The sequence below is a fragment of the Oncorhynchus mykiss genome, chromosome 3, assembly GCF_057628025.1.
Source record: "Oncorhynchus mykiss isolate SJ-2025 chromosome 3, ASM5762802v1, whole genome shotgun sequence".
Taxonomy (NCBI): domain Eukaryota; kingdom Metazoa; phylum Chordata; class Actinopteri; order Salmoniformes; family Salmonidae; genus Oncorhynchus; species Oncorhynchus mykiss.
The window spans coordinates 45,782,067-45,799,115 of record NC_143024.1 but is presented as its reverse complement, the minus strand read 5'-3'; the positions used below and the strand labels follow the sequence as shown (position 1 = coordinate 45,799,115).

At 45.1% G+C, this 17,049-nt stretch overlaps 1 protein-coding gene across 4 annotated transcripts in view; it reads left to right on the top strand.

Annotated features, from left to right (window-relative positions):
* The window catches only part of klhl32 (kelch-like family member 32), a 37,242-nt gene that overhangs the window by 15,881 nt on the left and 4,312 nt on the right, over positions 1 to 17,049 (top strand). The window contains exons 1-4 of one of the 4 annotated variants that reach the window (XM_036973918.2): positions 11,281 to 11,614; positions 12,131 to 12,238; positions 13,774 to 13,872; positions 15,492 to 15,707. In XM_036973918.2, coding sequence (XP_036829813.1) covers positions 12,134 to 12,238; positions 13,774 to 13,872; positions 15,492 to 15,707 — 420 coding nt within the window. In that variant the 5' untranslated portion in view covers positions 11,281 to 11,614; positions 12,131 to 12,133. Of the gene's footprint in view, positions 1 to 11,280; positions 11,615 to 12,130; positions 12,239 to 13,773; positions 13,873 to 15,491; positions 15,708 to 17,049 lie in introns of those variants that run through there. The other 3 variants (XM_036973915.2, XM_036973919.2, XM_036973916.2) reach the window with 3 other exon arrangements.

Sequence of the window (17,049 nt, the reverse complement as noted above, 5' to 3'; positions counted from 1 at the left end):
CAACTTGATGATGGTGTTGGAGTTGTGCATGACCACGCAGTTGTGGGTGAACATGGTGTACAGGAGGGGAGTAAGCACACACCCCCTCCTTTACTCCGTGTTCACCCACAACTGTTGTGGGTCAGCGTGGCGGAGGTGATGTTGCCTACCTTCACCACCTGGGGTCGGCCCGTCAGAAAGTCCAGGATCCAGTTGCAGAGGGAGGTGTTCAGTCCTAGGGTCCCATGCTTGGTGATGAGCTTGAAGTGGACTATGGTGTTGAACGCTGTAGTCAATGAACAGCATTCTCACGTATTCCTCTTATCTAGGTGGGTGAGGGCAGTGTGGAGTGTAGTTGAGATTGCGTCTTTGGATCTGTTGTGGCGGTATGCAAATTGGAGTGGGTCAGGGGTGTCTGGGATGATGGAGTTGATGCGTGCCATAACCAGCCTTTAAAAGTACTTGGACTTCAGGAAACAGCAGAGGGAACACCCCCCTATCCACATCAATGGAACAGTAGTGGAGAGGGTAGTAATTTTTAAGTTCCTCGGCGTACACATCACAGACAAACTGAATTGGTCCACCCACACAGACAGCATTGTGAAGAAGGCGCAGCAGCGCCTCTTCAACCTCAGGAGGCTGAAGAAATTTGGCTTGTCACCAAAAGCACTCACAAACTTCTACAGATGCACAATCGAGAGCATCCTGTCGGGCTGTATCACCGCCTGGTACGGCAACTGCTCCGCCCACAACCGTAAGGCTCTCCAGAGGGTAGTGAGGTCTGCACAACGCATCACCGGGGGCAAACTACCTGCCCTCCAGGACACCTACACCACCCGATGTCACAGGAAGGCCATAAAGATCATCAAGGACAACAACCACCCGAGCCACTGCCTGTTCACCCCGCTATCATCCAGAAGGCGAGGTCAGTACAGGTGCATCAAAGCTGGGACCGAGAGACTGAAAAACAGCTTCTATCTCAAGGCCATCAGACTGTTAAACAGCCACCACTAACATTGAGTGGCTGCAGACAACACACTGACTCAACTCCAGCCACTTTAATAATGGGATTTGATGGGAAATGATGTAAAATATATCACTAGCCACTTTAAACAATGCTACCTAATATAATGTTTACATACCCTACATTATTCATCTCATATGTATACGTATATACTGTACTCTATATCATCTACTGCATCTTTATGTAATACATGTATCACTAGCCACTTTAACTATGCCACTTTGTTTACATACTCATCTCATATCTATATACTGTACTCAATACCATCTACTGTATCTTGCCTATGCCGCTCTGTACCATCACTCATTCATATATCTTTATGTACATATTCTTTATCCCCTTACACTTGTGTCTATAAGGTAGTAGTTTTGGAATTGTTAGCTAGATTACTTGTTGGTTATTACTGCATTGTCGGAACTAGAAGCACAAGCATTTCGCTACACTCGCATTAACATCTGCTAACCATGTGTATGTGACAAATAAAATTTGATTTGATTTGAAATCAAATTGTATTGGTCACATACAAGTCTTTAGCAGATGTTATTGCAGGTGGTGATTGTGATACAGGGTGGTCGTCTTTGTGGAAGGTAGCCTTAGAGTTCTTAAGAACAGGAATATTGGCGGTCAGCTTGATGTGGGGGTTACAGACTGGGACAAGGAGAGGTTGAACATGACCGTAAATATGCCTGCCAGCTGTTCTGTGCATGCTCTGAGAACACGTCCTGCAATACTGTCCGGCCTGCGATCTTGGTGATCGAGATCACCTAGTCCTCTGGGTGGGCGGGGGCCCTCATGCACGGCTTGGTGTTTTGGTCGAAGTATGTATAATATGCATTGTGTTCGTCTGGTAAAGAGGCATCGTTGGGCAGATCCGTAATCCGTAATGGACTGTACAGTCGTGGCCAAAAGTTTTGAGAATGACAAATATAAATATACACAAATATAAATTTTCACAAAGTCTGCTGCCTCAGTTTGGATGATGGCAATTTGCATATACTCCAAAATGTTATGAAGAGTGATCAGATGAATTGCAATTAATTGCAAAGTCCCTCTATGCCATGCAAATGAACTGTATCCCAAAAAAACATTTCCACTGCATTTCAACCCTGCCACAAAAGGACCAGCTGACATCATGCCAGTGATTCTCTCGTTAACACAGGTGTGAGTGTTAACGAGGACAAACCTGGAGATCACCCTGTCATGCTGATTGAGTTCGAATAACAGACTGGAAGCTTCAAATGGAGGGTGGTGCATGGAATCATTGTTTTTCCTCTGTCAAACATGGTTACCTGCAAGGAAACACGTGCCGTCATCATTGCTTTGCACAAAAAGGGCTTCACAGGCAAGGATATTGCTGCCAGTGAGATTGCACCTAAATCAACCATTTATCGGATCATCAAGAACTTCAAGGAGAGCGGTTCAATTGTTGTGAAGAAGGCTTCAGGGCACCCAAGAAAGTCCACTAAGCGCCAGGACCGTCTCCTAAAGTTGATTCAGCTGCAGGATCATGGCACCACCAGTACAGAGCTTGCTCAGGAATGGCAGCAGGTTGGTGTGAGTGCATCTGCACGCACAGTGAGGCAAAGACTTTTGGAGGATGGCCTGGTGTCAAGAAGGGCAGCAAAGAAGCCACTTCTCTCTAGGAAAAACATTGGGGATAGACTGATATTCTGCAAAAGGTACAGGGATTGGACTGCTGAGGACTGGGGTAATAAGTAATTTTCTCTGATGAATCCCCTTTCCGATTGTTTGGGGCATCCGGAAAAAAGCTTGTCCGAAGAAGATGAGGTGAGCGCTAGCCTCAGTCCTGTGTCATGCCAACAGTAAAGCATCCTGAGACCATTCATGTGTGGGGTTGCTTCTCAGCAAAGGGAGAAAGAGCAACTTCTCCCAACCATCCAGGAACAGTTTGGTGACAAACAATGCCTTTTCCAGCATGATGGAGCACCTTGCCATAAGGCAAAAGCGATAACTAAGTGGCTCGGGGAACAAAACATCGATATTATGGGTCCATGGCCAGGAAACTCTCCAGACCTTAATGCCATTGAGAACTTGTGATCAAGAGGCGGGTGGACAAACAAAAACCCACAAATTCTGACCAACTCCAAGCATTGATTGTGCAAGAATGGGCTGCCATCAGTCAGGATGTGGCCCAGAAGTTAATTGACAGCATGCCGGGGCAGATTGCAGAGGTCTTGAAAAAGAAGGGTCAACACTGCAAATATTGACTCTTTGCATCAACTTCATGTAATTGTCAATAAAAGCCTTTGACACTTATAAAATGCTTGTAATTATACTTCAGCATTCCATAGTAACATCTGACAAAAAATATCTAAAGACACTGAAGCCGCAAACTTTGTGGAAATTAATATTTGTGTCATTCTCAAAACTTTTGGCCACGACTGTAGCCCCTGCCACATGCGGTGGGTGTTGGAACCTGTCTAATAGGATTCCACCTTGTTTTTATTTTGTCCTGTTGCTGGTTTGATGGTTCTGTGGAGGTCATAGCAGGATTTCTTGTCCTCAGCCATAGTCTCTGGGTTCGCTGCAACCTTGGTGTTAATCTAGGGCTTTTGATTGGGGAAGCAGCGAACCTTCACTGCGGGGACAACATTGGTGATGCATTTCCTAATGAAGCCGGTGGCGGAGGTGGTTAGTTGTCGACGCTATCTGCGGAGTCCGGGTACAGTCAGCGCTAGCAAAACAGTCCTGTAGCATAACCTCTGATTCAGAGGACCATTTATCTACGGAGCACGTCACGGGTACTTCCTGTTTGAGCTTCTGCTTGTAGGCAGGAGTATAGAGTCATGATCTGATTGCCAAACGGGGGATGAGGGAGGGCCTTGTATGCTTGCTTGTGAGTAGAGTAACCGTGGTCTAGGACTTTATCAGCCCGAGTGGCAAAGGAGACGTTTTTTTCCTTCTTAATGCATTTGAGACAATCAGTTGTGTTGTAGATAGCCCTAAATGGTAAAAGAATAGCTCAAATAAGCAAAGACAAATGGCCGTCCATTACTTAAAGACATGAAGGTCAGTCAATCTGGAAAATTCCAAAAACTATTAACGTTTCTTCAAGTGCAGTTGCAAAAACCATGAAGCGCTATGATGAAACAGTCTCTCATGAGGACTGCCACAGGAGAGGAAGACCCAGAGTTACCTCTGCTGCAGAGGATAAATTAATTAGAGTTACCTGCACCTCAGATTGCAGCCCAAATAAATTATTCACTCAGTTCATGTAACAGACACATCTCAACATCAACTGTTCAGAGGAGACTGCGTGAATCAGGCCTTAATAGTCAAAATGCTGCAAAGAAACCATTACTAAAGGGGCACCAATAAGAAGAATAGACTTGCTTGGGCCAAGAAACACGAGCAATGGACATTAGACCAGTGGCTTTTTTGAAGAATATAAAATATATTTTGATTTGTTTTAACACTTTTTTGGTTACTACATGATTCCATACGTGTTATTTCATAGTTTTGATGTCTTCGCTATTGTTCTACAATGTAAAAGTTCAAACTTTTTGACTGGTACTGTATATTTTTTAAATGATCTGAGAAAAACAACAATGCATTGGCAGGGCAATTCAAGCAAAGCCAATATGCAGTGATAAGCTTTTGGGCCTATAGCCTACTGTGAAAACCTCGTTACGAGGGAACTGTGTTGAATGGATTCATGTTGAAAATCACATTTGCCGTTTCACATGTAAAAAATTTAAAAAATAAAAATAATAATCCCCATGTGAAAATCGTAGGGCCGGCCCCATTTAGTTGTTTGGTCGATAGGCTGTTTGGTCGACCGAGATTTCTTTAGTCAAGACATCTGTCTGATTCGTGCATGTCTCAGTGGACTACTCCATTGCGGAGGCCACAGGGAAGGCACAGTCCATCACTTCATAAACGTGTATGGTTATATTATAAATAATGGTGTAACACTAATAAACCGAAATAATATTATTTTTTATAACATGAGCTTTCTGCCGCGGTGGATATGGTCGTTGTCCGTGGTTATGAAACATAGTCTTCAGTGCGCCGTAGAATTGGCGCCGATCCCTATGTTGCTATGTGCATAATAGCAAAATGAACCAGCATATTTGAATTGAGGACAATGGCAGAGGCATCAGCGTCAGAGACGAGGAAACAGCCCTTGCCTTAAACCCTATTCATATGGGATTAGTTTTACTGGGGGTGGTCGGGTAATGTAATTATATACACAAGCACAAAACACCACATCTGTCATTTTCTTTGGTCTACAATAACTGATTTGATCAATTGAACAAAGTTGCTCTGCATAGCCTATATATGAAGGGCCCACATGTATCAACTTTCTCAGTGAATGCTTTAGTTAATATATTTTTTGTGCGTATGAATTGAATACTGCATCAATAAAAAAAGATATAGCGCCTGTAGCGCCTATTTAATATCCTAATGATAATGCTGTTAATAGATCGCAAATCAGCATACAACTGACTTAAACGTTTGGAAATGATGAAAGTTCACTTTCGCATCCATAAGCCTTAAAGCTCATCTCAAGTGCAAGTGCACTGTTTAGCTCACATCTGAAGGCTGGGGGTCATTTAGGACGTCTACTGGGGATCGCTAAAATATTTGAATGATTATCACATTTCCTCAATTCAAATATTTAGGCAACACTATACCGAAGATGGTTTGGTAGGGTTTAGAAACTTGGGAACCAAGCTCGAGTTATCACTGTAGCTCTGTTATCGCCTGGACTTGTTGAAATATCTTAGCCTAGAAAAAAACCCACCAGGGTATAATAATATGTAATGTCATTAACAATAGTAGGCTTTGTATAGTAGCCTTGTATAACCACCATCGAGCTGTAGGCCTAAGAGCATGTCCTGTTTAGACGAAATACCGTAACTTACTTATTACTCTTATATTTCAATATATAGGCTACTGTATTAATAAATCAGTCATTCGTTCATGGCATCACACAGCATAGGAGACATTCATGCTTTGAAATGCAATCGAGCATTTTAGTTTTCAAATTAATAACAAAGGGAGCTTTGGATAATTAGCCTAGACAATGAATGCTTTGCAATTCACGAATGCATGCAACTGTTTTTAGTCTTCTGTAATAAAGCCGCACATATGCCCAGGCCTTGAGCAGAGCAACAGGCCCAACCCCCACTAAAACACCCGCCCAAGCCCCATCCTAAGAGATATATATATCAGATGCTCAGCATGCTCTGCTCACACCTACTGTAATGGTCCGAGCCTAAACCACACGAAAACAACACTAGACACTGTTGAACACAAAGCTTTTACTATCTCATCCTGGAATATACAAGGTCTGAGGTCATCTGCTTTTGGCCTAAAGAGCAGGAACCCAGACTTCATCAAAGAAAATGGAAATACAGACATTGTCATCCTAAAAGAAACATGGTATTTTACATCTGGCTAAAAGGAAATTTTCTCAACAGAGAAAAATCTCCTTGTGTGCTACCTATATCCCCCCAATAGAATCCCCATACTTTAACGACAACAGCTTCTCCATCCTAGAGGGGGAGATAAACCATTTGCAGGCCCAGGTACTAGTCTGTGGCGACCTAAATACCAGAACTGGACAAGAGCCTGACACCCTCAACACACGGGGACAAACACCTCCCTCATATGCCCCCCTAGACACAACGACAACAACAAAAACGGGTCACAACTCCTGCAGCTCTGTCAGACTCTGGGTATATACATAGTCAAAGGTAGGCTTCGAAGGGACTCCTATGGTAGGTACACATATAGCTCATCTCTTGGCAGTAGTACTGTAGACTACTTTATCACTGACCTCAGCCCAGAGTCTCTGACTGAACGCTCTCAGGTCACAGCAAAATCATACTCTACTTGAACAGAGCTTTGCTCAATCATGAGGCATCAAAGCCAAAGGAACTGAATAATATTAAGAAATGCTATAGATGGAAGGAAAGTTAGGCAACAACAAATTCAATCCCTTCTAGACAATTTCCTGGACAAAATGTTTTACTGTAATAGTGAAGGTGTAGACTTGGCAGTAGAAAATCTAAACAGTATGTTTGACCTCTCAGCTTCCCTATCAAATCTAAAAATGTCAAGCAGACATCCTGAGAAAATGAACAACAATGACAAATGGTTTGATGAAGAATGCAAAATCCTAAGAAAGAAATTGAGAAACCTATCCAACCAAAAACAGAGACCCAGAAAACCTGAGCCTTCACTATGGTGAATCACTAAAACTTTACAGAAATATACTACGGAAAAAGAAGGAACAGCACGTCAGAAATCAGCTCAATGTAATTGAAGAATCCATATAATCTAACCACCACTGGGGAAAACTCTAAACAAAGAGTTATCTGTCTAAAACGGAGATGTATGGATAAACCACTTCTCCAATCTTTTTGGCTCTATAACAAAGAGCAAACATCAAACACATATACATGAACAAATACAAATCTCAGAATCAACTATTAAAGACTACCAGAACCAACTGGATTCTCCAATTACATGTTATGAACTACAGGACAAAATACCCTCCAACCCAAAAAGGCCTGTGGGGTGGATGGTATCCTGAATGAAATGATAAAACATAGAGACCACAAATTCCAATTGGCTATACTTAAACTCTCTAATATCAGCCTCAGCTCTGGCATATTTTGGAACCAAAGACTAATCATCCCAATCCACACAAGTGGAGACAAATTTGACCCCAATAACTTCTGTGGGATATGCGTCAACAGCTACCTTGGGAAAATCCATTGCATTATCATTAACAGCAGACTCGTACATTTCCTCAGCAAAAACAATGTAATGATCAAATGTCAAATTGGCTTTTTACCAAATTACCGTACAACAGACCACGTAGTCACCCTGTTCAACCTAATTGACAAACTAACAAAGCAAAACAAAGGCAAAGTCTTCTCATGCTTTGTTGATTTCAAAAAGGCTTTCAACTCAATTTGGCACGAGGGCCTGCTGTACAAATTGATGGAAAGTGGTGTTGGGGGAAAAACACATGACATTATAAAATCCATGTACACAAACAACAAGTGTGAGGTTAAAATTGGCAAAAACCACACACATTTCTTTCCACAGGGCTGGGGGATGAGATAGGGATGCAGCTTAAGCCCCACCCTCTTCAACATATATACCAACGAATTGGCGAGGGCACTAGAACAGTCTGCACCATCTGACCTCACCCTACTAGAATCTGAAGTCAAATGTCTACTGTTTGCTAATGATCTGGTGCTTCTGTCTCCAACCAAGGAGGGCCTACAGCAGCACCTAGATCTTCTGCACAGATTCTGTCAGACCTGGGCAATGACAGTAAATATCAGTAAGACAAAAATAATAATGGTGTTCCAAAAAAGGTCCAGTTCCCAGAATCACAAATACAAATTCCATCTAGACACCGTTGCCCTAGAGCACACAAAAAACAAAACATACCTCGGCCTAAACATCAGAGCCACAGGTAACTTCCACAAAGCTGTGAATGATCTGAGAGACAAGGCAAGAACGGCCTTCTATGCCATCAAATGGAACATACAATTTGACATGCCAATTAGGCTAAAGATACTTGAATCAGTTATAGAACCCATTGCTCTGTATGGTTATGAGGTCTGGGGTCCGCTCACCAACCAAGAATTCACAAAATGGGACGAACACCACATTGACACTCTGCATGCAGAATTCTGCAAAAATATCCTCTGTATAACGTAAAACACCAAATAATGCATGCAGATCAGAATTAGGCCGATACCCACTAATTATCAAAATCCAGAAAAGAGCTGTTCAATTCTACAACCACCTGAAAGGAAGCAATTCCCCAAACTTCCATAACAAAGCCAACACCTACAGAGAAATACACCTGGAGAAGAGCCCCCTAAGCAAGCTGGTCTTGGGGCTCTGTTCACAAATGGACCCTACAGAGCCCCGGGACAACAACACAATTATACTCAACCAAATCATAAGAAAACGCATAGATTTTCACAAAATGAAATTAACTCAAATCAAACTTTGTCACGTGCCGAATACAACAAGTGTAGAATGTACCTTGAAATGCTTACTTACAAGCCCTTAACTCTCCTTAAACTGCACTGTTGGTTAAGAAAATATTTACCAAGTAGACTAAAATAAAAAGTAACATAATAACAATAACGAGGCTATATACAGGGGGCACCAGTACAGAGTCAGTGTTTGGGGGTACAGGTTAGTTGAGGTAATTTGTACATGTAGATGGGGGTGAAGTGACTATGCATAGATAGCAGTGTACAAAAAGGGGGAGGGGGTCAATGTAAATTGTCTGGCGGCGATTTTATTAATTGTTCAGCAGTCTTACGGCTTGGGGGTAGAAGCTGTTGAGGAAACTTTTGGGCCTAGACTTGGCACTCCGGTACCGCTTGCCGTGCGGTAGCAGAGAAAACAGTCTATATACTGAAGTCTCTGACAATTTTATGGGCTTTCATCTGACAACGCCTATTATATAGGTCCTGGATGTGAGGAAGCTTGGCCCCAGTGATGTACTGGGCCATTCACACCACTCTCTGTAGCGCCTTAGTCAGATGCCGAGCAGTTGCCGTACCAGGCGGTGATACAAACGTTCAGGATGCTCTCGATGGTGCAGCTGTAGAAACATTTGAGGATCTGGAAACCCATGCCAAGTCTTTTCTGTCCCCCGAGGGGGAAAAGGTTTTGTCGTGCCCTCTTCACGACTGTCTTGGTATGTTTGGACCATGACAGTTTGTTGGTGATGGACACCAAGGAACTTGAAACTCTCGACCCGCTCCACTACAGCCCTGTCGATGTTAATGGGGGCCTGTTCGGCCCACCTTTTCCTGTAGTCCATGATCAGCTCCTTTCTTTTGCTCACATTGAGGGAGAGGTTGTTGTCCTGGCACCACACTGCCAGTTCTCTGACCTCCTCCCTATGGGCCGTCTCATCGTTGTCGGTTATCAGCAAACTTAATGATGGTGTTGGAGTCGTGTTTGCCACTCAGTCGTGGGTGAACAGGGAATACAGGAGGGTCTACTGAGGGGCCCCAGTGTTAAGGATCAGCTTGGCAGATGTGTTGTTGCCTACTCTTACCACCTGGGGGCGGTCCGTCAGGAAGTCCAGGATCCAGTTTGAGGGAGGTGTTTAGTCCCAGAGTCCTTAGCCTAGTGATGAGCTTCGTGGGCACTATTGTGTTGAACGCTGAGCTGTAGTCAATGAACAGCATTCTCACATAGGTGTTCCTTTTGTCCAGGTTAGAAAGGGCAGTGTGGAGTGCGATTGAGATTGCTTCATCTGTTGGGGCTGCGAATTGGAGTGGGCCTAGGGTGTCCAGGAGGATGCTGTTGATGTGAGCCATGACCAGCCTTTCAAGCACTTCATAGCTACCGACGTGAGTGCCACGGGGCGGTAATCATTTAGGCAGGTTACCTTCGCTTCCTTGGGCACAGGGACTATGGTGGTCTGCTTGAAACATGTAGATATTACAGACTCGGTCAGGGAGAGGTTGAAAATGTCAGTGAAGACACTTGACAGTTGTTCCGCGCATGCTTTGACGACACGTCCTGGTAATCCGTCTGGCCCAGAGGCTTTTGTACATGACAAGTGGTTGTCCCAATCCCCTATAGAGTAGAGACTGCGTTAGCTATGGAAACACAATTTACCTAGAACAACACTAGTGCTTACACCCAAAAAATACCAGTCCTAATCAAAAAAAAGGGGCAGGAGTATCCTCTGCTCTGAGGTTGTAGTGGTGATGACTGTAGCCTGGTCCCATCATGTCAACTCCTTCGCATGACAAGGTGTGGCATGAAGGCGCAAACAAATTGGTACCCAGGCTAGTGTGATTTAGGAGTCCTTGATTATTTTAGTTGTGAATTAAAGACATGACTAATCCATCACCCTGCCGCTTCCCCTGTTCCTCCATCCCTGATCAATGGCTCTGCCAACATCTCATACTGTGACACCAATCAATTGCTTTGATTGGGGAGCACCCGGCATCAGGCACAGCACAGCAGGCTCAGGGCCAGGCGACTGCTCTCTCTGGGGCTTCGATTTCACTTTGTGTGTGTGTGTGTGTGTGTGTGTGTGTGTGTGTGTGTGTGTGTTAATGCAGTGTTTCCCAGAAAAAGATCAGGACCAGGAAGTAACCAGTCTGTGTGTCGGATAGTGATAAATATAGCTTGTAAAATGGGTGTCAAAGAAACACATGTTCTCTATGTTCTCTATGTCCAATGAGCTCTATGGATAGGCCAAGAGTGAGCTTTCAACTGGAGGGCAGTTGCTGTGTGAAATCACATGGTAGTCCTTGTGCTTTCAACCCCTTGGGGGGGGTTGTCTCCTGTCTGTGTAACGGATGTGAAACGGCTAGCTTAGTAAATAGCGTTTCAATCGGTGACGCCACTTGCTCTGAGACCTTGAAGTAGTAGTTCCCCTTGCTCTGCAAGGGCTGCGGCTTTTGTGGAGCGATGGGTAACGATGCTTCGTGGGTGACTGTTGTTGATGTGTGCAGAGGGTCCCTGGTTCGCGCCCGGGTATGGGCGAGGGGACGGTCTAAAGTTATACTGTTACATTGATGCTGTTGACCCGGATCACTGGTTGCTGCGGAAAAGGAGGAGGTCAAAAGGGGGGTGAGTGTAATGGATGTGAAACGGCTAGCTTAGTTAGCGGTGGTGCGCGCTAAATAGCGTTTCAATCGGTGACGCCACTTGCTCTGAGACCTTGAAGTAGTAGTTCCCCTTGCTCTGCAAGGGCCGCGGCTTTTGTGGAGCGATGGGTAACGAATGATGCTTCGAGGGTGACTGTTGTTGATGTGCGCAGAGGGTCCCTGGTTCGCGCCCGGGTATGGGCGAGGGGACGGTCTAAAGTTATACTGTTACATCTGTCTCTCTGTTCGTTTGTGTGTGCTGATCAAGCAAAATAACTTCTGTTCTCTCTAAGACAATTGGCAATAAAGTATTTTTTTTTGCGGAACAGATGGGGGTGGTTCAGCACCCCTACTTCCCGCATCTATTTAGGCTGTTTTTGTAATTCAGTTGTGCTGTAGCCTATTTATAGCTCAGGTTTGCTGTGCCTATGTCTCAGAGGTGTGTGTGTCTCTCTCTCTCTCTCTCTGTCTGTCTCTGTCTGTCTGTGTGTGTTCTCAGGCCATGTTCAGTCTGTGCATGGTGGAGAGTGAGGCAGATGAGGTGACTCTTCAGGGAGTGACCAGTGTGGGACTGAAACATGCACTAGACTTCGCCTACACAGGACAGGTGAGTCTACAGTAGCACCTTCATCTACAGCTAGCCACCCCACACATGTCCTCAAGTCACACACAGGCACTGTACACACAAACATAACTGTACACACAAACATATCCCACAACTATCCAGGCTTACACTAAGAGTGACAGTTTCCAGCTTTTCGTTAGCTGATTAAAGCTATAGCCCAGCCATACTGGAGGATCGCGGTCCTGATAATTGACCCCTAGGGTGCCCCCATTTGATTTTGTTGAGTCACTCAGGTATCATATGAACGCGCATAAAACATGACAAAATGTGTAGAATTTCAGGAAATTTTCTTTAAAATGCTGAAGTTTTCTCTCCGCCAAGGAAATGGATGTGAACAGTTTGAGCATTTTGGGGTCATGTGAGTTGCAATGTGGGGGTTTGTTACTTATGCTGATAAATGACAATATCCTCCCGGACCGTTGCCATCTAGTACATTTGTGTGACTGGACCTTCTTAAATAGTGGTTGAGTCCACCTGCTATAGCCTATACATGGATGTGATATCTAACCTAGCCTGATCCTACAGTATGCCAGTGACCCCCCCCCCCCCCCCCCCCCACTCTTTCTCCCTCTCTCTTGCCTATCTCTCTTCCCCCCCCCCCCCATCTTTCTCTCCCTCTCTCTCTCTCTGCGGTGAGGAGTCAGGAGATCTATGCCCTGTGGCCCAGCAGTGAAAGGCTGGCTAGCTCGTAATTATTCCTAATTGCATTTCCACAGTGGAAATGAGCAGGGGGGAGTTGTGTTGATGTAGGTCAGCAGCCGGCTGCCGGTCCGTTTCCGTCTGCTGAGATGATGAGACGTGAGCAATATGCTTATTTCAGTAAACAACCACAGAGCTAGTTGCTGAAATCCACGGGCCACATGTCAGGGACCATGGGGTTAGCAGACATGCTGTTGCTATATAGTCTACACTGAGAGGACGCACAAACGCATATTATAAATATTAGTCTTACTTTTTTATTTGATGTTGCTAAAATCATGTATTTTGCATGGCAATTACATGGAAATGTGGTATGTATCACAACTGTAAGAAGAATAACTGTGTGTGTGTGTGTAACAATGTATAATACCACTCTAACTGCAATGTAATGACCCATTTTAAATTCATGTTTTATAGACATGGAATATAAAGTGGGACACACACATGTAGTCTTTTGAAGAGCACACAGCGCAAAGAATGCCTCTCAAATGCTTTCAGTAGCACATGAGTGAAATCACATTAGTGTGAAATGCTATTGCACACAAAAAAAACACGCCTGGCCCGAGACCACAGTCACACACCCACACACATGAATCAGCAGCATTATATAAAGTGACCACTGGTCCCTGAGGGCTTCTGTCATTTGGTTGCGTCCCAAATGGCACCCTATTCCATACATAGTGCACTACTTTTGACCAGAACCCTATGGGCACTATACAGGGAATATGGTGTAATTTGGGATGGGAACCTGTCTGTCTGGGGAGGTGAGCAGTGTGTGAGGTGGACAGGACGTGGTCTCACTCAGGTCCTCTCCTCAGATAATGCTGGAGCCAGGGGTGATTCAGGATGTTCTGTCGGCAGGAAGTCACCTACAGCTGCTGGAGCTGCTCAGTCTTTGCTCACACTACCTCGTCCAGGTGAGGAGTCAAGACAGACATGGACACACACACACACACACACACACTCACATATATTACATACTCGCACATAGTCATATACAGTAGTACAGTCAAATAAGCACATACGTATCACACACCCACACCTACACTGGAATTTCTTGTGTATATGGAGGGTCTACTCTCCACATGTCCAAGGTACTTCCTAACAACACAAGACCACACATTAACCCCCCCCCCCCCCCCCCCCTGTCACTACCAGTAAGATACATTAGCATGGCAGTGGGCAAACTGTTACATCACCTTATGGTAAACAGTGCTCTCATACACCGTCTGCTGGTAGAGAGAGAAATGGACACTGTGTTGCACACCATTGATTTCACTGCACTGTCCCTATAGACATACTCCCTGCTCACTGTAAACACTGTATTATACAATTAGATAGCAGCTGAAGATGCAGAGAAAAGACCCAGGTTAACATAAAATATAGATTCACTAGCTTTCTATATGTATTTTGTCTGTATGAAATTGGGTATTGAACAGGTAATTTTTTTTGTGTGCGAGTGTTTGTTTGAGGCGATTACTCAGAGCCGTGCAGTATATTGCACGTGGTCCTGCTTACTGCCAGCAGATGGCAGTCTTATTCCACTCTCGATCTCCATGTTCTGTTCTCTTGCCTCCTCTCCTGTTCTCTCTCTTACTCTCTTACTCTGTGTTCTGCTTGAATAGCAATGTGGTCTCATCTCCAATAGATTCAGTGGTATATAAACTGCAGTTCAAAAACACCCCAAGGAAAGTGTGTGACCCAGAGTGTGTGTGTGTGTGTGTGTGTGTGTGTGTGTGTGTGTGTGTGCGTGCGTGTGAGGGATACTCAACTGTATGTCTGTGTGTGTTACTGTATGTATTAACTTAAACCCTACACCCCAACCTCTGGTCTCTTGGCCCTCCCACCACTACTGGATGTCAGCTCCTGCTCAAAGCTCTTCTCTGTCCTGGCACCCCAACGGTGGAACATACTTTCACCTAATGTCAGGACAGCGGAGTCCCTGCTCATCTTCTGAAATCTTTTCAAACCCTTCCTCCTCAAAGAGTATCTTAAATATATCCCACGCCCCCCCCGCCCCCCCCAAAAAAAATGTGTAAATAAATGAACAAAAAACCTGCACTTGTCTTTTCCTGCTACTTTATTGTGGGAAGATCACGGTCCCACGGCTGTGATATGTTGTTGTCTCACCTAGCTATCCTTACAAAATTGTAAGTCGCTCTGGATAAGAGCGTCTGCTAAAATGACTAGCTGGGTTTCTCAACTCCACGACTTGGAGATCTCGGAGTTGGGCTGCGACGACTGTCAGTTGATACGAGGAAACAGTCGGTGGTTGTATTAGAAAAAAAGTTTTATTGAAAAGTATGGATTTCAGCAAAGAAAAGGCCCGCTTTTACACAGGACAAACATATGTTTAAGAAAAGTGTCGACTGACAGTGACTCGATGTAGTCGGAGGTTCAGTCCGCCCGCAGTCGTCTCTGCTCAACTCCACTGAGGTGGTATATATCTTGGCGTTTTAGAAACTCTGCTACGAAATGACTCAAATGTAAATGTATTTACCTTGTGAGTCTGTGCCTGCCAATGTGTCCACAACAGGAGCTGAACAGTGTTAACTACCTGGACCTGTACCGTGTGGCCGATCTGTTCCACCTCCCTGCTCTGGAGGAGGCTGTGGTCAGCTTCCTGGTAGAACACCTGTGTGAGCTGCAGCAGAGCCGCCAGGAGGAGGTGCTGCTGCTCCCCTACCGCCTCCTCAGGGAGGTGCTGAAGAGCGACCGCCTCACCTCCCTCAACGAGGAGGAGATCTGGCAGGTACACTGCACTGGCTCCTCACAGTCACACACGCGCGCACACAATGGAAGGAACACACATGTTCGCAAATGCATGCACATATACAGACACATGCACACACACACACACACTATATATGCACACCATAAACCCACGCAGACTTTGATATACTACATCACACAGTGTGTCATAAAACGTCAACTGGGCAGCATTCATAGCCTTCACCAAAATACACTCTTTATATTTATGTATAGGAGTGAATAGGAAAGGAAGGCGTGTGTGTGTGTATATATGGAGGGGGGGGGGGGGGGGGCGCTATGCGTTTTGACTGTTCATTTGCACCAATCAGGCCCCCCTCTCCACCTCTTCTCTCTCTCCCCCCTCTCTGATTAGGCCCACCGCGGCTTCATCAGCGCCCCAATCACCCAGCTGTCACTCCGGCCGCCCGTCTGATTGAAAACAATCAGGCCTCTGATGGCACAATTACCCTGACCCTTTAGCCGGGCGATGCTGCCATAATCAGACCCCGATTAGGCTGCTTTGGGCCTCCTTCACTCTGCCGAGGAAGGTTAATTTGGGCATCCGCCCGAAAAAACGCGAGGGCACCAATACACAGCCGATATAGTTTGCCCGTCAATCATCGTCACACCAACTTCTCTCTGAGTCTCACGCTCTGGAAATCACATTTTCTTGGGTCTTTGTTTTTTTTTTTCCCCCTTTTTTGCGCGTTTGTCTTTTCTCTGGTTGCTCTCTCCCTCTCTCTCTATCTGTCTCCCTCTTTGGGGAAGAGGGGAGGGAGGGGAAGTTGATTTATTCTCTGCCCCGAGGAAGTTCTCTGATCCAGCGTGACCTTCACAGTCAGCCTACCGGAGCGCACACACACACCCCTCTGCCACTTCAGAGGTGGGAGGAGGAGGAGGGGGGAGAAAGCGGGAAAGAGAGAGAAAGGAGGAGAGGGGTGTAGATAGCAAGACTGAGAATAGGACAAAGCAGAGAGTGGAAAGGGGGGGGGGGGTGTAAATACTGTTGTGTTGGCATCATTTTAGGATGTATTTAAGAAGGAAGAGAAAAAGGAGTGGCATTGACAGTAGTAGGACAATATATACAGTGCATGTGGGAATATGTCTGCGTCTATGTAAATGGTGTTCTGGTGTGCTGTTTGTACAGAATATGGTTTGAACGCATCTACGAGCCAGTGCAATGTTTGAATAGGATTTCAGTGTGTATCCAGTGTGCCTGCGAGTCAGGAGGAGGTGCTGACAGTGAACCGCTCCAGCTCAGTAATCTTGCTGTGCTGTAATAAGTTCCCTGTCTCTGTACTGATTGTGTTGAAAGCCACTTTGTTTCCCTGATAATGGTATCA